This window comes from Ammodytes marinus (assembly GCF_949987685.1).
Source record: "Ammodytes marinus genome assembly, chromosome: 3".
Classification (NCBI taxonomy): Eukaryota; Metazoa; Chordata; class Actinopteri; order Uranoscopiformes; family Ammodytidae; genus Ammodytes; species Ammodytes marinus.
In genome coordinates, this window is record NC_137232.1 from 19,219,957 (window position 1) to 19,242,636 (window position 22,680).

General features: G+C 40.8%; 3 protein-coding genes across 3 annotated transcripts; 2 read left to right on the top strand and 1 right to left on the bottom strand.

The window, feature by feature from the left end:
- Positions 1-136: 136 nt before the first annotated feature.
- Positions 137-5,187, top strand: paf1 (PAF1 homolog, Paf1/RNA polymerase II complex component). The gene is made up of 14 exons (XM_080053934.1): positions 137-371; positions 929-961; positions 1,113-1,205; positions 1,291-1,412; positions 1,498-1,564; positions 1,663-1,764; positions 1,889-1,994; positions 2,296-2,364; positions 2,546-2,649; positions 2,744-2,860; positions 2,996-3,124; positions 3,248-3,353; positions 3,851-3,929; positions 4,362-5,187. Exons 1-14 carry the CDS (start codon positions 325-327, stop codon positions 4,817-4,819), a joined length of 1,632 nt encoding a protein of 543 aa, XP_079910060.1. The 5' UTR covers positions 137-324; the 3' UTR covers positions 4,820-5,187.
- Positions 5,188-5,435: 248 nt separating this feature from the next.
- gmfg (glia maturation factor, gamma) lies at positions 5,436-7,316 on the bottom strand. The gene is made up of 7 exons (XM_080025114.1): positions 7,213-7,316; positions 6,682-6,778; positions 6,484-6,533; positions 6,355-6,406; positions 6,138-6,218; positions 5,874-5,947; positions 5,436-5,615 (listed from the first exon to the last, which is right to left on the bottom strand). Exons 1-7 carry the CDS (start codon positions 7,213-7,215, stop codon positions 5,544-5,546), a joined length of 429 nt encoding a protein of 142 aa, XP_079881240.1. The 5' UTR covers positions 7,216-7,316; the 3' UTR covers positions 5,436-5,543.
- A 1,240-nt stretch (positions 7,317-8,556) lies between these two features.
- Positions 8,557-22,618, top strand: samd4b (sterile alpha motif domain containing 4B). Its single transcript, XM_080053858.1, has 13 exons — positions 8,557-8,832; positions 10,280-10,801; positions 10,946-11,416; positions 12,091-12,333; positions 12,474-12,583; positions 12,906-12,992; positions 13,577-13,868; positions 15,125-15,210; positions 15,546-15,661; positions 15,857-16,055; positions 16,826-16,952; positions 18,640-18,723; positions 19,680-22,618. Exons 2-13 carry the CDS (start codon positions 10,606-10,608, stop codon positions 19,706-19,708), a joined length of 2,040 nt encoding a protein of 679 aa, XP_079909984.1. The 5' UTR covers positions 8,557-8,832; positions 10,280-10,605; the 3' UTR covers positions 19,709-22,618.
- Positions 22,619-22,680: the final 62 nt, after the last annotated feature.

The window sequence follows — 22,680 nt, forward strand, 5'->3', positions numbered from 1 at the left end:
AATAAATAGAGGTATTTATAAGTGTAATTGTTTTGTTGTTGCTGAATATACAAGAAAACAATTCCCATGCCAGTGCAGCAGAGGTCGCTCACATTAAAGCGGATCCTCTTCGGCCCTTTGGGTTCCGATACTTTACCGGGTCACCGTTCTGTTCTGCCGAGTCCAAAATAGAAATGCAGAACAATTTCTGATCGAAGTGAGAATTCGTTGTTGTGTGTAGTTTCACTCGGATACTCGAGGGTTTTGTTTATAATCAGGCGGATTTGTGTTGGTTTATTCGTGCAAACAAAGACCTTTGCTTTGAGTTGTGAGCTGTCTTGGAACATGGCTCCAACGATTCAGACACAATCTCAACGAGAAGACGGTCACAGGTCAGTTAAACAAAAAATAAACTTCGTAACGTAGCTGGTTATCCACATTGGACACTTTAATTACAAAGTTATTATTCTTAAGTGATAGTTAAATTAGCCACATCAGTAACATGTTGCTTACTTGTTAGCTAATAATGCTAGTTTGCTAGCTACACAAACAAGCTTGTCGTCCAGTTAACTTCAGTCAACCTGACCCCGTAGTGTAGTGTTTATTATTTAGCGTTATATTACTCATTTGGGTAAGTCAATTTGGTCCCTGTACAGTTATCAGCTATTTAAAAGTTGTGTTGTTCATGCATAGGGGTTTAATGGTGTAGTAGTTGCACATCAGCCGCAACCACGGTGGATTTTATATTTTTTATTTTGTATTTTATAGTTTTCACATAATATATAATTTCATTAATTGGTTTGTTAAACGTATTATGTGGGTTGAAAACAAATGTTGAGGTTAATTAAACAAATGTTGTAAAAATGTAAACAACATTAATATATTAAACCTTTTACTGAAACATTTATGGATCACACTGTTAATTTATGAGTCTTTTTGTTCCTTCTAGTAGGCCATCCTCACACAGAACTGTTCCAGAGAGGTAAGCATGTAGTACTATTACGTTTTTACTATAATGTACAGTAAATTGAACTAATGTAACCCTTAGGTAGGCTAGTATAAATATGGTATGAAAAACATTCTAGGTAGGTAACCCAGACTATGTATGTCCTACACTTTTGTGCCCATGACAGGTCAGGGGTGGTGTGTCGGGTGAAGTACTGCAACAGCCTGCCTGACATCCCATTTGACCCCAAATTCATCACATACCCGTTTGACCAGCACAGGTAGACATCCACCCTCTCCATATGCGGAGTACACACGGATGAACGCGGGCACAAGAGCATGACATTTTATTTTCCCTCATTGCAGGTTTGTACAGTATAAAGCCACTTCCCTTGAGAAACAGCACAAGCATGAGCTACTTACTGAACCAGACCTCGGGGTCACCATCGATCTCATCAACCCAGACACCTATCGCATAGACCCCAGCAGTAAGGCTTGAGGAATTACATGTCATACACTGCTTTATGTAATGTCTAATTGAACCGGTCTTCTAATCATTATTGTTATTGTCAGTTCTGTTGGATCCTGCTGATGAGAAACTTTTGGAAGAGGACATTACGGCACCATCAAGTTCGAAGAGGTAAGACAGGCAGCTACATATTCGGCTTTATGTTATTACAGATCCACGTGGAGATTTTATTTATTTTGTTGTTGAAACATTTTCTTCTTCCCCGTTAGGTCACAGCAGCATGCCAAAGTGGTCCCGTGGATGAGAAAGACCGAATATATTTCTACAGAGTTTAACAGATACGGCGTTTCCAATGAGAAAGTGGAAGTCAAGTAAGTTTCCCTAATGTGTTCACTTTGAAATTACTTAATAGTTGAAAAATGTGTGTGTGTGTGTGTGTGTGTGTGTGTGTGTGTGTGTGTGTGTGTGTATAACCTATACATTTTTTTTGTTTAGGATTGGTGTATCTGTCAAACAGCAGTTCACAGAAGAAGAAATCTACAAGGACAGAGACAGCCAGATCTCTGCTATTGAGAAGACATTTGAGGATGCACAGAAATCGGTACGTGGGCTTTTAACTCAGCTGCACTCATCCTTCTCGTTTAACCTTCTAGACATTTCACTGAACTGAAAAAGCGAAATGGACAGTAGTTTGAACATAGGTAAAACGCTACAGGTTTGCTCCTCCGTTTTTTAGAATAGTTGGAAAACGTTTTTCAGCAAATATTTAAAAGAAAAGCACACAACTCTTCCTCTTCAGCTATTGTTGTGGAGCTGCTGTGATTGTGATGATCAGCTGTCGGATGCAGGGATTCTGTGTAATTGAAAATGATCTATGTAAACATGTTGTCCTTTGTCTCCAGGTTACACAGCACTACAGTAAACCCAGAGTTACTCCTGTGGAGGTGTTGCCTGTGTTCCCTGACTTCAAGGTGAGATATTGTTTGTGTCTGTGTATTGACTTTTACAGTCTCTTTGGGTGATTTCAAAATACATGTAACAGTTAAAACATTTGTGTTGTTGTTGTTGTTGTTGCTGTTGCTCCAGTATGGAAATGCAAGAATGGCACTTAATGGATTCAGATAATAATATGTTGTTGTCTATTTTCCTCAGATGTGGATCAACCCATGTGCTCAGGTCATCTTTGACTCTGATCCTGCACCTAAAGACATGCCAGCACCAGCTGGAGTGGATATGATGTCTCAGGCCATGATCAGGTCTCCACCAAATATCTATCTTTTGTGGATGTGTCTGTTTCAACTAACATTTTGTGCATAAATGCTGATTTATTTTTGGGCCTTTTCAATGCAGAGGTATGATGGATGAGGAAGGAAATCAGTTTGTGGCCTACTTCCTGCCCCATGAAGAAACGCTTCGCAAACGCAAGAGGGATGTTGACGAGGGAATGGATTACATGCCTGAGGATCTGTAAGTAGAAATATTACACAAAGAAAATCAGGGTCCTTTTTTTGGCTGCGTTAAAGAATCACCTTGCTTCTTTTGATTGTTTTTTTTTTTTGACTGATGTTATAATGCTTATTTGTCTTGTTTACTGTGTTTCAGGTATGATTACAAGATAGCCAGGGAGTACAACTGGAACGTCAAGAACAAAGCCAGCAAGGGTTACGAGGAGAACTACTTCTTTATCTTCAGAGACAACGATGGCGTTTACTACAATGAGCTCGAGACTAGGTAAGTCATTGATCAGAGAGGAGGCTTGATTTGTTGGTTGCACCTCAAACTTGAGGAAAGGGCAGTACGCTGCTGGGGAACTGTTAGGCCTTGTCTTCTGACAGCCGTTCTTCTGTCTTGCAGAGTGCGTCTGAGCAAGAGGAGAGCCAAGGCTGGAGCCCAATCCACCACAAATGCCGTGCTGGTTTGTAAGCACAGAGATATGAACGAGAAGGAACTCGAAGCCCAGGTGAGGGATACTTGTTGCTTTCCTCTTATTCTTGATTTTAGACTAAACATGGTTTATTTCATTTTATTTTCAACTTATTGAACAGTATTGTTAATAAACTCTTGAGCGTCTACATGTTTTCAAAATGTAACTTGAGGTTACTGTTTTATAACAATACCTCATATTTATTTAATCAATCAGTAACTCATTTGAGCGAGTCTGACGGGAATCCAAATTCCAATCAAGCAACATTGAAATATAAGGAGTTTGCTTACGAATCAATGCTTTATAATTAAAAAGAAATCCAGTGACTTTTAATGCCTCTCTGTAAGCGAAGGCCAACCAACCTTACTATACATTAATTCAGTTGGTATTTCAACCATACATCACTACATAACATGACTCATCTGATCTAAACGAATGACTGTAACTGTTATAGCGTTATCTCTGGATCCGCTTGGATTACTGCACAGTAGAAGTGTACTAAAAACGGCTTCCCTTTTCCTTGTGCTTCTCAGGACGCACGCAAAGCTCAACTGGAGAACCACGAGCCCGAAGACGAAGAGGAAGACATGGATAAAGACCTGCAGGACTCTGGTCAGTTTTATTTTATTTTATACTTCTGCATCTCTCATGTCGTCAGCGATTCTGAAGAACGCTTGTTGTCAAAATCACTTTGTCAAAATCGATGTATATTTCCTTACAAGTTGCTACTTGTCTGTACTGCAAAATAATCTAGTGTTAGTAAACTCAGCCCATGCTCTGTAAATTGGTACCGTAGATAGCAACATGCCTGGTTACAGAGCCTTGGCTGTGCATTCACACCAGATTTTTTTTCAGCGCAGTACATACAGATAGCAGATCATACGGAAATATTCACTGATTTTGACAGGCATTCTCCAGAATCACTTACTCCACCTATTTAATTTGTACTTATTAGGCTACATGCTGGACTGCAGTGATTGTGTGTCTGTCAGTTTAAAAAAAAAAACAGTTTCTCGTCATGCTTGCAATATTTTGAATCTCCAGGTGATGAGAAAGACAAGGGCAGCGGCAGTGACGCAGAGAACTCTGGCAGCGATTCTGACGCCGAAGAGGAAGAAGAACGGGAACCAAAAGAAGACAACGAAGAGGAGGAAGACAAAGCCAAGCGGAAGAGGAAGGAGAGCGCCAGCGGCAGTGAGAGCGGCGGGGACCGGACCAGAGAGCTGCGCGACGAGGAGGAGATCTTCGGCAGCGACGATGACAGCGTTGACCACGATGACAACGAGGAGAACGAGGGCAAGACCTCGGCCCGCAGCAGCGCCGACGAGGCCAGCGGGAGTGACGACCAGGGAGCAAACAGAGCAGGAAGCAGAGGAGGAAGCAGGAGTCGCAGCGCTTCTCCGGCACGCAGCGACCGCAGCAGTGAGCACTCGGAGAGGGTTCAGAGCGGGAGTGGAAGTGACAGAGTTTCCGATTCCAGCGACGCCAGCGACAGTGAATAAAACCCATGCTTCCGGACAGCGTGCCGCCGATGGCCGCCTATCTCCTCCGTACGTTCAGATCCAAATGTGGCAGTGTTACCATGTCGTCACTGACCCTTATTTTAGCTCGGTACAGAGCGGTAGGCTCGTGACAATTGCAAGTTTCAAATTAAATTTGTATGTGAAGATGCCCATTGGTTTTGGACTGGGGACAATCTCCCTTCAATCCAGTTTTTATTTGTAGATTTAACTTGTGCACAAGAAGCTATTTTACACCCTCTGTCAGATACTCAGTACAGGATCATGTAAAATTTGTCTTTGTTCTCTAAGCTTTTTGACATGTCATTGTGTTACGGCTTTCAAACTTATAATAAAATGCAGGTGACATTTTGTAAGAAATTCAGTCGTCAAAGGTTTTTTTGAGTCTTTAGGATTTGGGGAACCTCCATTCCATAAATGGAAGTGATTATTTTACATCAGCCCAAGAAGTACAGGACTGCCCCTGCTCCATTTTTTTAATATGAGAAAGTTATTTGTTTAGTTAAGTTAAGTAATGACATTAGTGGGGGAAAAAGGGAATTGTTCATGTCTAGAATGATTGATATCAATACAAATAGGACACATAAAAACCTTGATTTCAAACAGTAAATCATTTAATGGCAATTAAGTGCACAACAATTAAAACAAATTAAAGGTCACATAAGGAAAAAATACTTCTGGTGCTGAAGGTATGGTAAATGCATATTCAGCGAAAAAATGCCAGCTGGTTCTTCAGCCATTCTTCTGTCAAGTCATCGGTGTGTCTTGTTTCAAATACCTCCAGAATAAAGTAGAAAATGTCCCAATCAGAAAAGGCTCAGATATAACACATCAACAACTGGTCCACTTTGATTTGGCGATTGATGGCAACAGGTTTGAAAGAGGGGTTGAAAAGTAACCCAGTCCAGATTTCAAAGACTAAGAAACCTGAGATTTGCAAAGAGCTTATCCATACATTTACAACAATTAAATTAAATTTAAATGTTTCAAATATGTTTTTTTAGGCATACCACTGGAGTTGATAAACTATACTGACCTTTGTGAGCTCGGCGGCTTGTACCAGTCGATTCTTGCTGCCAGCGTACATCATCTGTTGCTCTGGTTTACATCCTGTTCAAATTAATATGGAATTTCTGTCTCAAGGGATTCTTTAATGTGACCAGTCAAATGTACCTCAGCATAATCAAAAAACGCCACCTTCATAGCTACAATCCAGTCATAAAAAATAAGAAATATGGAATGGATTTCACACAAGAGATACCTGTGCATTTTTAAAACAGTTTACACTCTCCCTACTTACCCATTGGACTGGAGAATATGAAACACAGAGGATAAGACACCCTGCCATCATCATGGACATATTTGTAGCTGTATGCAATGAATGTGCACTACTGTCAAGGAAGTTCAACTTCTGCTTTGTACATATTAAAGGATTTTCTCAATGCAGCCTTTTACTATAGCAATAGATGATAAATGATAAATATGCTTTGTGTAAATTTGACATTTTTGTGTAGGATATCTGGGTTGGCGCTCTGGAAGTTCCTCTCTCAAATCGTCCAGTGAAATGTCCTAAAAGACAAAGTAGAGCTGAAGAGACTTGACAAAGAATGAAGCAAAAAAAAAGACAAAATAAATTTTTCACTTGCCTCAAATTCCTCCTCAAGGATAACAAGCTGTTTCTCCATGTCTATTTTCACTAAAAAATATATAAAAAAAATATTATTTAGGCTTTTGGTTCTGATCTATGTTTGTTGATGTGCTGAAATTAGTACGAAATTTGCAATTCCTGTTGATCAAATTACAAATGTTTTAAAGTGGAGACATCATTAGTATGTGACACTTACTTAGTATGGCAGCATTGTTGGTCTCTTTCCGAAACCTGAACTTTGTCAGTTTATCTTTCAGACTTTCATCCACTTCACACACAACCAGAGAGCTCGACTGCAAAATTGAACATTAAAAAAATTATACACTTCAATCGTGTCAGCGTTAGAAGTGTTGAAATATCTCCTGGTGCTCTTGTGCCTTTGAGAAAGTTAACTTTGGTTTACAGGCCAGATATAGAAAATAAAGAAAGTGAATGGGAGACATCTGCCCAATATGTTCAGATGTTGAGGTCTCTATCCACCTTGCGTGGATGCATTAACAATTCATGACACTATTCTGACATATTGAGGGCAGGAAATGTTTTTGCTGCAACATGCAAGACTAGTTTCCTGTCTGAAAGAGCGTAGGGGGGATGGTCGACTTGTGTCGTACTGTTTAAGAAAAAGCAATATGCACACAAATATGCGTGAATGATGACAGGTAATCGCATCCTGTACATTTCAACAAAAACAACAAATCTTTCAAGCAATTGCATCAGTTTCTCCTACCATTGTCAAAGGATCCTTTCTGCCCTCTTGTCTTCGAAGTGACACCGCCTTGCTGATACAGTTAAACTGACAGCTTCTTGCATACTGTCAAGATCCAAGCCAGAGGGAGGCGGCAAGCACTGCCAGAGCACGCACCAGTGCTGCTTCCTGTTTTCAACAGCAAGAGATGACTCCAGTGTGAGAGCTTAGCCCAGTACTGTGTGAAACAGTCTTTTAATGCATATGGACTGGATTAAGGGAAACAATTTCACAACGTAGCTCTTAAGAGTTTTGGTTTCCTTCAGTATATCCCCATACTATGTGAAGCTGAAGAAGGTATATTCTGAAATGTCTTTTCTATAACCTTCACTAGTGTAATACCATTTGTGTGATTAGGGTTTATTTCACTTCCTATTACCAAAGAGGGATGGATAAATATAATAATACCAAACTTACAAGAAAAGTTTTACATTTCCTTGTCAGATTACTATTAAAATGTTTGATCATGGCTGATATAAACCATAAGTCTTACTCTTGCTCTGTGTTGCGTTTTGGCCCACTCTCCTGCATGCTTCAAACTGAATAATGTCTCCACTTTATCACACACACACAAGACAGGACTGTCATGCAGAGAAAAACAGGAATGACTGGTTTGTTCTCCCAGTGAATACATTACATTGCATACAATGGGACCTTATACCTTTACTGGTGGAAACTTGTTGCAATCTCTCCCCCCACCCAGATGGATAGATAGATAGGCTACATTACTCCCTTGTTCCTTCATTTACCAATTCCTAGTCAATTAACTGATTACTAGATCATCAGAAAAAGTACTAAGATAAGTGCTAATTAACCATCAAGCATGCAGGCAACTGTTAGTGCACCTGGCCACTCATTTTAGAGTATGTCTCATAAATGTGAATTTTCTGCTTTAAATCATTGCTAATTAAATATCTGTAGGTTCTGGGCTGTTAAAATAAAAGGCACTTTGATGACGTCCCTAGATGATTGGGAACATGCAGTTGGGATGATTCACTAGGCCTACTACTTACTGACCTGTCATGAATTTGAGATTATTATTATCAGAACAAAAAAAAAAGATCAGGTGCAGCCTATTTTATTCTAAAATGAGTGGTATCAACAGGCTAAGCCAATAAATTACTCGCCATAGATAGAACACAAGTTGACCATGAGCATCCCATGGTGCCAACTTTTACTATGAAATAAGAATAAAAGCTATGAGTTCGCCTTTCAGAGTCGGAGCCTTTTTTGTTTACCATACGGTGGGCGGAACCAAACACTACGTGCCGTCCAGACGTATGACGTTGCACTCACGTCTTACGTCAACTCAAAATCGAAGTAGATTTCTCCAGGCGTACTCTCTTTATTTTCTGCATTGCAATAAACATTTTGTACATACATTCTTTAACATGGTGTGTTTGGAACCACGGGAGCTTGCCGCTGGAACGGAATATCCTTAAGGAATACCTCGTACTGGATCGAAATCTACGCTTCTTTCAGCTAAGCTAACGTTATTGCATCTATTAGCAAAACTTGCTAGCTAAGAAGCTAGCGTTAGCACTGAGCTAGCTATCTATTAGCACTTTAGCTTAGCTCGCTAACCAGTGACAACTGACAAAGGTAAACAACAACCCTTTTGAGTCTGTTTATACTTAATCGCAACTCACAACTTTGGCTAGTTAACTGGCTACAACCTGCTGTCGATTAAGGCTGCGTTTTTATCCTCCCTGTTTGCATGTTTAACACAACAAAACAGAGAAGGGGCAGCGACAACATCTACAACAACAAACAAACAATATAAAATCACGAATCTCCCCACCACAACTAGGGCGACCAAGCTAACGATGGGGGCAAACCGAAGCTTTTTTTCAAGCACTGTGAACCAATTGTGTTGAAAATGGTCACTGTGTCGAAGCTTTTGATAATTTCACAAATGGCGACATCTGCTGGGCTAACCATTGGTGTTGCATTTGCTTTGATGGATTACATCTGAGATCGTGATTTAACTTGCAATACAAGTGGTTTCGCTGCTTTCATTGTTATGTGTTGTATAACCAATGAACCCCGTGTGGTCAGCAACGACCACCTTTAAATGGAGTGGTCTAGGGCTAGACATGCAGATTGACAGATTGAGCGACACCTCTATGATGAGGCCTCGTTTGCGGTGGTCACGTGATTTTTGGCGTGGCATCGAAACATCTTGCTGCGATAGTTCAGCTTTGAAAGGTCTCTATTGTGTCTGGTGTTAATCTGCTTCGAGAGTAACATTTAACTGTTATCTAATGCTTGTCAGTTTAGAAATAGTGTACCCTCGCAGAAAAAATCACAATGGCAAGCCTGTTGCTTATAGCCACACACTCAGGTTTGTTCTTCAGTCAAAACTGGAGCTCATATGGTTACAGGTGGTACCAGCTGCAGTGATGGTAGTTAGCAGTATTGCCATGTAACATCGTTAAGCATTCATTGCTCCAAACGTCACTGACCTTATCTTTTGGATAGTGTGTTTGGCACACCTTTTGTTGAATGGCTTGCATCTAAATCATTTTATGATCCCCGCAGCATGAGCAAGAACAACAATTGTCCCAATAAAACGATAACATTTAAGAGTAAATCTTACCTCAAATTACACCGTGCTACAGTCACAGCTACAACTGATGTTTGACATTTTAACGCCATGTTCCTTTTCTCTGCCAATATTTGCATATCATAAAAGGTTGAAGCAGTTGTGTGTGTCCTGTTTTGGCTTTGTTCGTTCCATTTTTATTTATTTGTTTTTTATCCTACCTACCTCCTGTCAGTCACTGCGGCTGATGGCCCATCATTCATCACTCAAAATCGTGACTTGTTTTTGGCTTTGGGGCACATAAATGTATGTGCCTATATATAAACACGCCCGTCTTCGATCACAAGAAGCGCATATTCTAGTACCAAAGCTGTGGCATGGATGGACTTAATCTGTCAAAGCTCTTGACTGTTCACTTTTAAACGTTTAAATATAAAAGTCATGTCAGGTGGTGTCATGGTGAATGTATGTCATCTGAAATGTTTCTGTTTGTTGATTTAACAGGGCACAGATGATGTGATCCTGAACATGCCCAAGTGAAAAAAAAGCTTTTCCCTTCTGTGTCATTACCGACTACAATTGACACACACACTCAGCCTCATTCCAAGACATCTTCCCAATAATCAACACTGCATCCCTGTCTGCAGTTCCTTGCGCACCTGAACCATGTGAGGGCCCCTCGGTCCAGTCTGAGGGGATCCCAGAACTGTTGCAGATACGACCCCGCTGTGCGGGGTGCGACTGAACTCGCCTGTGTCTGAGAGAGCAGTCTTTCCCGTACCCCCTTCCCCATCCACACATTCCCGTTCTCCTTACCAAGGAGACACGCCATGATGTTCCGAGACCAGGTCGGTATCCTCACAGATTGGTTTAAGGGCTGGAATGAGTGTGAACAGACGGTGGCACTGTTGTCCCTCCTGAAGAGGGTGTCCCGCACCCAGGCTCGCTTCTTACACATCTGCCTTGAACACTGGCTGGCAGACTGCACAGAGATCCACATCCTAGAAGCTGAGGCAAATAATGCAGGTAGCTGAATGTTTTATTATCCATTATTTCAAGATTACCAAATTCTATTAGTTTTGTCTTTCCCTTATATTGTAGAAGGCGCATATTTAACCAGTAATAAATTATTCATCTTTAGACAAATTCTCTCTGTTCCTTTGTCATCAGCAATTGTCAGCCAGTGGCATCAGGAGCCAAAGGAGAAGGTTGTGTCCTTGCTGCTGTCCCATCTGCCTCTGCTGCAGCCACGCAACAGTGAGGCCAAATGTGAGTACATGAAGCTGCTGCAGAAGGTGTTGAGTCACACTATTGAGAGTAGCTTGTTTGTGGAGGAAAGCAGACAGCTGCTGTCCTACGCCCTCATCCACCCTGCTACCACACTGGATGACCGCACCTCTCTGGCCATGTGGCTGAACCACCTGGAGGAGCACCTATCCAGTGGCTATGCACCACGAGCCCCGTCTAGCCCGTACCACCCGCGCCAGGGCTCAGATGAATGGCCCAGCTCTGCGGAGGCTCTGGACCCCGGCCTCGCTTGGCACGACAATTCCCCTTCGTCCAGCACATCTCCAGCAGGCCAGAACGGTCACATGCCTTTCCCAGGAGGGATGTCGTCTCCCATCAACAGCAATAACACAGGTAATGATTTTCATTCTTTCTATGTTTTCGTATCAGGTTAAACATATTGTGGAAATGGTTTGCAATGCATTTTATTTGAGGTCTTAGAGTGTTAACATTTTGTTTAAAGGTCATCTATTATGCAAAATGTACCTTAACATGGGTTTTCAACATTAATAACTGTCCCCAGTGTGACTAGATTCTCCCAAAATATAAGAAAAAAACAACTTTCTCTCTTTCTCCACCCTTCTGAAAACCTGTGTCCAGAAACCCCAGTCAGCATTCTCTCCCTTTATGATGTTACAAGGGGAGAAGCCACACCCCTTCATGCCCAACCTAAATTAGCTCTACCTCCAGTCCACCTGTGATAAGCACACCCACCCACATATATCCCTAAATCTTACTGGCAGTTATATTAAAGGCCAATCAGAGCAGACTGGGCTTTTTGGAGGGTGGGGCTTAAAGAGACTGTAATGTAGCGTTCCAGCCAGAGGCTGAAAAGAGAGGTTTCATCAATGGCACTGTGAGAAATATAAATGTTTTTTTTTGACTCTTTATTGTGAAAACGGTTCTAGAAGAAACCAAAAAATTACAATTTTGAACCTTAAAATTAACATATGTGACCTTTAATTTATTTAATAGGAAAGTCTACGGATTTGCATTGTTTCTCATACATTAATTGTTTCCCATTCTAGGTCTGGGTGGGCAGATGCAGCCCAGCCCTCTGAAGAAGTCCATGTCCGTAATTCCTTCCAGTCCCCAGGCTTGTGGCTCTGAGTGGATTAGTCAGGATGATGCATTGGGCCGGCAGAACTTCATTTTAACAGACCACGCGCCCCTTTCACCCCAGAGCAGCGTAGCCTCCTCAGGCAGTGAGCAGACAGAAGACCAGGGCTCCAGTCGCAACACCTTCCAGGAGGATGGCAGTGGCATGAAAGGTCAGAGTTCACTTCCTAACTGAGCCAATTGCACTAATGGTATTTGGCTCTGGTTAAAAGCTGTGCACAGCCAACAGCTGTGGTGATGGAAGCCAAAATGCAAAAGTCTATATTTATTTCCGTGTGTGTATCTGTTTCAGATGTTCCCGCATGGTTAAAGAGTCTCCGCCTACATAAATATGCATCCCTTTTCTCCCAGATGACCTATGATGAGATGATGATCCTCACAGAGCACCACCTGGAGTCGCAGGTTTTTAAGCCCATCTTTTTTACACACCAGGGCTGAGTTTTGATTATTCCACCCTCCTTATCAATTGTGAACATAACTGTCCTCAAACCTGAGGATACATCAACTCTCAATGAGGCATGAAATTAAGCAATTCGCCCTACAGTTCTTTGGAGGCAGTCACACGTACAAATGTTGCGATTTTGCCTCTGCCCCTTGGCTTTAATGAAACAAATGGTGATTAGGTTTGTTATTTAGTAACTGTAGGGATTGCTCAGTGTTCCCACAAGAATTGACTCGCCTGCTTTTCACGCCATCTGGTTACCTTTTCTCTCTCCTTCTTTAGAACGTTACTAAAGGAGCGCGGCATAAGATCGCCTTGAGTATCCAGAAACTACGAGAGAGGCAGAGTGTGCTTAAGTCTTTGGAAAAGGTAATGTTCTTGTTGTGCTAAAAAATTATTGGCAGCAGTGTTTTTTTCTTCATGCATTATTTTTCGTACTTAAAATGCACTTGAGTATGTGCTCCTTGATGATCATGTGAATCATGAGTTTAGCCCTGAGCAGCTTTAACTTTTGTCATTTCATTTGTTACAGGAACTGACATGAATCCTTTGTACTACTTACCATATTGATATTCATGTTGTAATTCACCAAAGCTGTTTTATTTAAAGTTCAAATGAAATACATTTCCTGTGTATTAGCCAATGTTTGATATTGATTGAGATGCACTTTATGTTGTATGTGTACAGCTACTAATAGTTAAAAACTGCAAGTACCAGAATGCCTCGCGACTAGCACCATCATTGAGAAGTCGTCTTCTTATGTGTGATAACATGTGACTAAAAACGTGCAGAATGCTGAGTGACTACTGTTTGGCATTAAGTTCAGCTTATTCTTTCAAAACAGATTAAATGTATGCCAATTTATTTAAAATGAAGCCTTCGTTCTAAAACCTCCGAAGGCCATTGTTGAAGGTTTAGCAGCATGTGACACTGATGTTGTCATCTGGTGGCAGGATATTTTGGAAGGGGGAAACCTGCGCAATGCCCTCCAAGAGCTGCAACAGATCATCACCACACCCATCAAGTACTACAGCCTACCCAGTGCTACACCGACTGCCCCGGACATGGCATCCGCCTCCGACACAGCCGCCTCCCCTTCGGAAGCTACGAAAACGGGAGCAGACAAAGAGCTGGCCTCAGAGGGCTTCCAGTCCCACAACCCACCTACCTGTGATGGAGACTCTTCGGCCACACCCATCTCTGACGGCGACATTGCTGGACAGTTCACCCGTGTCATGGGTAAAGGTAAGAACGAGACATATTAAATACTGAAATGTAGCTATTAAAGGTGCAGTCAGCGATTCTGGAGAACGCTTGCTGTCAAAATAATTTTGATCAAAATCTGTGAATATCTCCTCATGTTCCGCTACCCGTCCGTAGAGCCTTGGCTGTGTATTAACACTCGAAAATTATTTTGACAAAAAGCGCTCTCTAGAATTGCTAACTGCACTTTTAAGGCATATCCATGTCAGTATTCAACTAAAAACACATACATTGTCCACACAACTGATATTTTTTCTACATTAAACATATATAGGGGAGAACGGGGTAAGTAGGCACACTTTTTACTCTAGTGAGAATTGCTCATCACCAAAACATCTGTCAATAGCCATTCCTACATTAAATTGAAGCTTAAGGTGTTGGCTAGAAATGTGTGTCTCTCTTTTTTTCCAACTTATTGTAATGAAGAAGTAATTTACCATCAAAGACACTCTGACACATTGTGACAACCAACCCCATCAAGGGGTCGGTTGTCACACACTATGGGGTTGTTTGTCACAATGTTATCTTAATGGGAAAAATCTTAAAAAGAAGGCAAGGAGGCAGAACCAAATTTGAATGTTTAATTGCATTGTCAAGTTGACAAATAGGCCTACATAACGTTCTGTAGCCTTGGCAGCTGGTCTAGTTTGGGATGCACTGGGTTGTTTTGATTTTGTTGCCCTTTTTTCTTTTGCTTGCTAGCTGCCTTTTCCTTCTCTATTCTTTCCTTCTCTGGGGTGTCAGTGAGGATACAGGTTGACAATTTATTTCGTTATTGGGTTCCTTTTCTGGCTGCAGCCTTGAGATAACATGTGACAACCAACCCCCCAAAAAATTTGTCGACCAACCCCAACTTGAATTTCTTGCTAGCATCAAGGCCAACAACCATCTGACAACTAATTAGCTTGCTAACCACAATCTAAACTATAGTTTACCCTTCACACTTTCTGAGGGTAACAAGTGTTTTGTTATAAACCCATTGTGTAAAAGCCTAGAAGAAAAATACTGAGAAGCAAAATATTTTGAATTTGACATGAAAAACACAAAACATCCTCTCATCTGAAATGCAGCTGTCTTCCTCCAAGGAAGTCTATGTATGTGACCTCTGATCCCAATTCTGGACCTTTTTTATATCAACATTTCAGAGCTAGCGCGCTCTGGTGGCGAGATATAACGAATGTGACATCCAACCCATGTGACAAATTACCCCGTTCTCCCCTACATATTTTTTCTTTCAGTTTGCACCCAGCTGCTAGTGTCAAGGCCGGATGAGGAGAATATCAGCTGTTATCTTCAGCTCATTGAGAAGTGTCTGACACACGAGGTGAGAACTTGAAGATTACATTTTTTAATATGCTGAATTTATTTAAGTCATTTGTTTGCATGTGTTTTTGTATTGTTGTAAACACCCCTAATGGTAATTTGACCACACAACAATGAAACCTCGTAGATATTATGAAAATGACATATAGACACATTTATATTAATTGTAAGTAATATAGAATATTGTAATCAGTAATTTTGTTTTCTCAAGAAATGAAGAGTAACACTAGCAAATTCCTTCAAAAATCACAAATTGCTAGTGCATATGCTTAAACCCTGTAATGCTCTTTGAAAAATGTAATCTTTGTTTTACTCTACTGTCTCTCTCTGTGTCAGGCTTTCACAGAAACTCAGAAGAAGAGAGTGGTCTCCTGGAAGCAGCAGGTCCTCAAACTGCTCCGCCTGTTCCCTCGGAAAGCTATGCTGGACATGCCTGTGTATAGACAGAAAGGGTGAGACTCATTCCCTCTTACCTTTTGATCTCCCTCTTCTTTAGAGGAGGAGATGTCACACCAGCTGAATGTGAAATTGTTCCTGCACTTATCCTTTGTTTCTAACTTTTCTCTTTTCTCTTATTTTCTCCTCCTGATCCTACCATTGAGTCCACCATCTGACGCATGTTTTTTTTGTTTGTATGTGGACTCCAGCTGGACCTATGGGTCCAACTCCCTCCCCACAGCAGGCTCTGTGAGTGGAGGTGTAGGGCGAAGGGCCACCAGGCCGTTCCAGATGACTCCTCGTGCCCTCCCAGCCGGGCGCATGGGTCTTCTGAGTCCGGGTGGGATTGGGGGGGCATCTCCACGCCACACACTCACTAGTCCTGCGCTGCCAGGCCAGGGTAGACAAGTGAGTACTCCTTCCATTCCAAAGAGTATTTTAAAACCATTGTGTATTACCCGTTGCTTGCTTTAAGGTGGAGTCAGCGATTTCAGAGAACGCGTGTTGTTAAAATCCCTTTTGGTCGAAATCAGTGATTATCCCCTCATCATCCGCTGTGTGTACGCTGAATGAAAATCAAGTGTTGATACACAGGCTATGCTCTATAAACAGGCTATTTTCTTGCTACCTGGGCCCCCTTTGTTTACATACCCTTTATTAACATACCAGTTTACAGAGCCTAGGCTGTGTATTAACATCGGATTTCTTTTCAGCGCGCACACACAGTATATACAGATAGGGTTCATGAAGAAATTCAGGAATTTTTGAGAAAAGGTGATTTTGACAACAAGCCTTGTACAGAATCGCTATATCCACCTTTTACTGTTGACAAAATAAATCACATTCATGGTGTTTGATTTATAGTGTTATTTAGGATAACCGAACCCGTCTTAATATATTTAGCCTCAGGAATTTTCAGCTTTTTGAGTTTCTTCTTTCATGTATTTATTCACCAAACTTGACCATAGTCAACTTTTGTTCTGAGAGGGAGAAACAACTGAAAAAAGTGACACTATAGCAGTTTAATCATCACAGACAAGACATCCCCTATTGATGCGAGTTGATAAATTGTCAGCTGGAAGATTTTTTTTTCTGTTTAATGAATTAGCTGAAAGACAAGCAAACCTCCCAGGATGAGTGACATAAGTGTGATGAGAATCTGTGTTTTCCCTCCATAGAACCTGTGGTTTGCCAACCCTGGGGGCAGTAACAGCATGCCAAGTCAGAGTCGCAGCTCTGTGCAGCGGACCCACTCCCTCCCTGTCCACACTTCCCCACAAACCATGCTCATGTTCCAGCAGCAAGGTATTGTATGAGGTCAAGCCACCTCTATTCCTCATTAAGATGTATACACCTACCTACAGTCTATCCCTGTCCTTGTTGAACTGTCCAAAGTGTAACTACAACTGTCTACCTTGCCTCCCTTAATCTCCTGTTTACATTTTGCCACACTAGTGCTACCTAAATGTTTTATTTTTTAATCTAGAACACCCTTTAATATTAAATTACAATTGTTTTTCTTAAAATAGTAAATGGAATATAGAGCAGCACTGACTCTGTTAGTGGGTTTTTCAAGCTGCAAAAAAAAAGGCCATTTGGTCAGATGCCAGAACAGAGCTCCTCTCCCTCTGTGCCAAGGACAAAATAAGGAAACAGCTTAGCGGCATGTTGCAGTAAACAATCCGTCACCTCGTACAATATACATAACCTTTTGGTGGCTCGACTCGTGAGCCATACGCCAAACACGGGCATCGCAAGTTCATCTGTAATGGCCCTGTCATTTTCCAACAGAGTCGTCAGAGGATGTTTTCCATAACAGAGCGTTCTGTGTGAAAGTCAAAAGTTCATAACTCAATTATATGAGCCCAGCAATGTTACAGTTGCCATGTCTACAGCAAGCTTCTCTACTTACTGTGAACGGTTGTTTCATTTTCAATTTGATAGAAAACAAAAACTTGAGTGCAGTATTTCTACATATAGATGTTGTCTATTAAAGACTCAGATTTCATTTTATATTTGTATAAATGTTACACATTTATTGTTTTTAACTAAAACCAATTACGGAACTGTTGAGCTTGTCCACTTAGTGCTATGCTGTTAAAAGTCTTTTTTTTTTAAATGCAGTGACAGCTGGGGAAAAAACTTTATTCTAACCAGAGGACTGCCTCTGATAGAATGATGTTTCGTTTATTTTGCCTTTCTCTCTAAACCCACGCTTCAGTTACTAGAACTGACAAGCCCAGCACCCACACACCGTGCCATGTGCACCCTGTCATCTGGGTGTCATCTATGTGTTTTTTTCTTTAGGATTTACTTTAGGCATTTTTGACTTGAATGGATAGGGCAGTTTAGAAGCAGAAAGCCACAAAGGGAAAGATAAGATGGTTTGGCATGTGACACAGGTCCCTAGCCGGATGTCACAGCCTTGCAGCATTTGTTCAAAACCATTTGCCCCGTATTCTTTTGTTTTTTACTTAAATAATTGCCACAAAAACATAATTCTTTGACTCCACTTGAGACAGGTTGGGCTTTGGCATTTAACTAGAAATGTTTTATTAAAATTTTAAGAATTAGATTTGCCCATGTGTGTCCAATACAATATTGTTTTTTGGTGTTCATAGATTTATTCTGGTCATTATAATATTTCTTAAGCTGCATCACAACATACAATGTGGATAATAACATTCATTTCCAGTTAATTTGTTAAAATAATACGAGTATACTGTAACCTAACAGTAAAACTACTGTTGCCTGTAGTTGTTTGCAGAGTGTCAGCAATGTTTGCTTTAGTCAGATACTTACTAGCTGCATTTCCAACATATCAAACTTGTTTTGTTTTCTTCGTCTAATAACAGAACTTCTCAACGCATTCTTGGGTACACATAAACTATTTAGACGTAAATGCACAGTTGCCTTTGTAATTCTGAAAAAAAAATCATAGCAATCTAGGTGAAATAAACCTTTATTTCCCTGTTTTTACTCCTTCCCACAGAATGCCAAGTTCCAGGTGCTGACCTGGAGATCAACCCCACGCTGGAGTCACTGTGCCTCAGTATGACAGAGCATGCCTTAGGGGGTAAGTGTCCTCGGCAGCCCCCGTGCTAAATAGGTCACTGACTGGCAAAGCTCACACAACGAGACGATAACACCTTATTATATATTATAACGAGGCAATGAGAAGAAGGATTTTAGGATTAGAGTCCCATCAGGGAAATAAATACATATTCACACACTTCCTCTATCCAAGCAGAGATGAAAATGTCTGCTTCCTTTTTATAATTCATTTTTCATTAGCTGCATTTGTGAGTTAATATTTAATAATATCTAAATTACACATTTTCATTAGTCAGGTTCCCAGTGGAAAAGAGAAAGATACAGACATAACTCTGTGCATCATATGCTGTATTTGAAAGATAACATTTGAATGCCAGGTACCTTTTGTATTTTTTTGTATTCTGTGCCTGGTGTAGAAAGGGTATCCCCGTTGCATGAATCTATTAGTCGGTTTGATAGAATTCAGGGAGCTGTTTTCCTTCCTTTCTCCCATACAGACGGTTATTGCAGTCTTTTTGTGTCTGCGTTTAATCTGAAAGTATGTTTAACAGTGGGTTTAGCCTAGTTTGCCTGTCTTAAACATGCACATACACACTGGTATTTATCACCAAATTGCTGTTGAAACTAAACGAGATTCTGTAGTTTCAATGTTTTATATAGTTTAACTATTTACTATTTCCTTGTTATACAATTAAATTACATCAAACATCATGTTAACTTTTGTTTTCCGACACATATTACAAAATACGATATGCTAAGTTTATGGCTAAAAAAAGCATGACAATCATGCAATTTCTGTGAAAATTCAGGAACACATAAAAAGGCATGGATAACTTTTCTTTGCCATTGGGATAGTAGAAAAACGTGAAGAACACCCCATCTGTGTACTACTACCCCTCTAAGAATTACATCTGGTGCACTTTATTTTATGATTGTGATTGTGTCTTAAAACATATTCTTTGCCATTATCCTCCTCAGATGGAACAGACCGGACATCAACAATATGAAAAGAAGAGAAAAAATACACTTCAGTTGAGGCTTGCTAAGTTCCTCATCACCCAGCACAAAGATATACCGTATGCTTAAAAAAAACAGGCAAAGCAGTCACTACAAAATGACAAAAAAACTGTGTATATGTTCTCTAATATTTTTGTACTTTATTATATACGACTAAGTTTATTAAAAATGGAATACAGATGATTATTATATTGCAGGACAGAGGGGGGAAAAAAGAAGCAAATTGCTCCATGTCACCTGCAGGACTGTGACATGAGGTGCAGTGGCTCTGGGTTTTCCGTGGTCTGAGAGAAAAACCGGTGGATTGGTGCTGTCTTAAAAGGGGTTCTGCCCTATGAGTTACTCTTCTTCTCCTCCTGCCTTGGAGCAAGGCTTCCTTCCAGAACACACTGACAGCCACAGACCCTGCACCACATAATGCGTATATCCAGATTTTTTTTCCCCAGCCAAAAGTAAGGCACTTTTTCTCAATTATCTCTGATATCAGCCACTGAACTGTAATTCGGCCCAACTCACTGAGGTTTCATTTGTAGAACCAGTGGTAATAATACAGATACCGAATACCGATAAACTTTCTAGCAACCCCTAATTCTTCTATAACCAGTGCTAGTGAGGGCTTGTGTTGGTTGACACGTTGAAAGCTTTCCTCTGTTCTTTTTATCCTCTCTAGGGAGCTTGATTTTTGTGACAAAAGACAGAAAAGGGAGGACCAAAAGGATTGAAGAAAAAGCTTGATATTCAACTGTAGGAATTACCCTTGGTCTTGGTTGGTTTCCCCTGAACACAGAATAAAGGTAGAAGTGACTGTCCTCCTCTGAACCTCTTACAAAGCCAAAGAGAAGGGTTGTGCTATTGTTAATTTGAGAAGGATATTTGTTGTGAAAAATGCAAAAAGAATTGTCGAACAGCACTTCGAAGAATTTACGCCAGCTGCAATTTGTCTCTTATTTTATGACCTACTACGTAAATGATGATGAATCTCATTTTGTGCCGAGGAATCCCCAGAGGGGTGAACAAGGGCTGGTGAGGTTTGTACTGTGCGGGAGCTGATTTGATATTGAATTGATAAAAGTGGAGAGGGTAGAGTGTTTTCAATTTACACTCCAATTCTGGGTGAGAACTAAATGAAAACCATCTTAGCCCTCTGGCCCCGTCATGACTGGCTATGGAATGAAGCTTGATCTTGTAATAAATTGTCTTTAGTGAAGCGCCTCGCCCTCACAGTGCCCTCTTCCTCAAACGGCCAACATGACGATTTGATGAATCATAACTTTTTCAAAGGTGCTTTGATGATGTCCATACTTTTGTTTGTGTCTCAATGTGTTTCAGTCTCCGACACCCCCCTAACATTATCATGTGGTATCAGTGTTGAATCAAAACTGTCCTATACAGCCTCTGTCTTTGAATGTGGCAGGGCGGAGGTGCATGTATGTCTAATCCTTTTGGATCACTTTTGGTTGCATCATAAGGCAGGGATAACCATTCACATTTTATTTTAGCAGAGCCATAGTAGGTCTGTCTAGTAAAGATGGTTATTTACAGATATCTTTTCCAATTGTATTTTTTACTCTCCCTTGATATTGATAACTTATGCTTATTTTCTATAATCGCATGTTTTTTTGCCACACTAATACAGCACTGTTGTAGATGGAGGACAAGGTGGTTGATGGTGCCCCTCAGTCGCCAACAGCTAGAGAGCAGAAATCTCACAACTAATGTCTGTTTATATCGCCTAAATGTCACTGTTTACATCTCTCTGGGATAATGCCCAATTCATGTAATGTGATGTCATGAATACTCCGTTGTCTCACTATGTAACACATTAAAGAACTGACGCCTTCTCTCACATGAGCTGGCTTGGGTAGAGCCTGAAAAAAACAAAAGCCTTCTACCCCAGGAATCCATGGACTCCCTATGAGTCTCAGTAGATTTTTTTTTTTCAAGTGATAACTGTATGAGACATGTAACGCCTGCTTTTCTGGTCGTGTAGTGACAAGAGAGAGAATAGCTTTGCTGGCCTCCTGATTGAACCGTTAGCTGTCATGTCCTGACAAACCGTTCATGTTGTGCCTGAAATGCACAGCTCCAGCATCAGCCTCAATATGTTGATTTTAACGGTATTGAGTAGTATTCTAGTCATGGATTTCTTCAGAGCAGGCTCTTGGATAGATCTGACTTTAATTACAGGCATCCCGCTCATGCCAACTCACCTCTGTGAGTTAACAATGCTGACAACTTTAAGACTCTGATATCTTCTTTTTAACTACTCACTATACTGTATATCAATTTGTTTGTGTTACAAATGGCTCAGATTGGCCTTTTCATAGCCTCTGTAGCTCTAGACAGCCTACGTATTGATGTGAATAGACACAGGTACAATGCAGCAGATTTGAAGATGCAGGGGGTTGACGATGCTTATCTGAGCCACGAAAATGTGATTAGGAGTAAACTGAACACTAATAACAGGCCAAGGAAAATGTTTACTCCATGTTTACATTCCAGTGATGCATGATGTGAGTGATGGGGGGTAAAAGCGCTTCATACGTTCAACCTGGTGTATTTTCACATACCAAGCATCCACTAGGAGGTACAGAGCCTGTTTCATATGGAGACTTTTACCAAGTGGTCCTGAGATCATGTTAATGTCCCTGCCAGGCTTAATCATTGTATTAATGCAGCCAGCTGTAGGCTAAATTGCATATATTTGTCTTGTACCATTTGTATTTAATTCTGATGACTTCCCCCACAGAAATTTTCTAATATTTTATGAACCCTTTTTGCATCCCATGCTTAGGCCTACTCTACTTTTATACTGTCACTCATATGTATGAATGGTCTAAAGTGTGCAGCATCCATCGGATCATTGACAGTCCAAATAAAGAGGTTCAGTTATTTTGCAACTTCACTTGTGGTTTGTGTTTGTGTCAGGTTAACTTGATTACACATTGGATACGCCCTTCAT

Coding starts and splice junctions, on each gene's coding strand:
- paf1 (XM_080053934.1), top strand. CDS start 325: ATGGCTCCAACGATTCAGACACAATCTCAACGAGAAGACGGTCACAG. Junction 1,995..2,295: donor TTGAGGATGCACAGAAATCG/GTACGTGGGCTT, acceptor CTTTGTCTCCAG/GTTACACAGCACTACAGTAA. Junction 2,650..2,743: donor ATGTCTCAGGCCATGATCAG/GTCTCCACCAAA, acceptor TTTTCAATGCAG/AGGTATGATGGATGAGGAAG.
- gmfg (XM_080025114.1), bottom strand. Junction 6,534..6,681: donor CAACAATGCTGCCATACTAA/GTAAGTGTCACA, acceptor TATATTTTTTAG/TGAAAATAGACATGGAGAAA. Junction 6,407..6,483: donor TCCTTGAGGAGGAATTTGAG/GCAAGTGAAAAA, acceptor TTTGTCTTTTAG/GACATTTCACTGGACGATTT.
- samd4b (XM_080053858.1), top strand. CDS start 10,606: ATGATGTTCCGAGACCAGGTCGGTATCCTCACAGATTGGTTTAAGGGC. Junction 12,584..12,905: donor AGCACCACCTGGAGTCGCAG/GTTTTTAAGCCC, acceptor CTCCTTCTTTAG/AACGTTACTAAAGGAGCGCG. Junction 12,993..13,576: donor TGCTTAAGTCTTTGGAAAAG/GTAATGTTCTTG, acceptor ATCTGGTGGCAG/GATATTTTGGAAGGGGGAAA.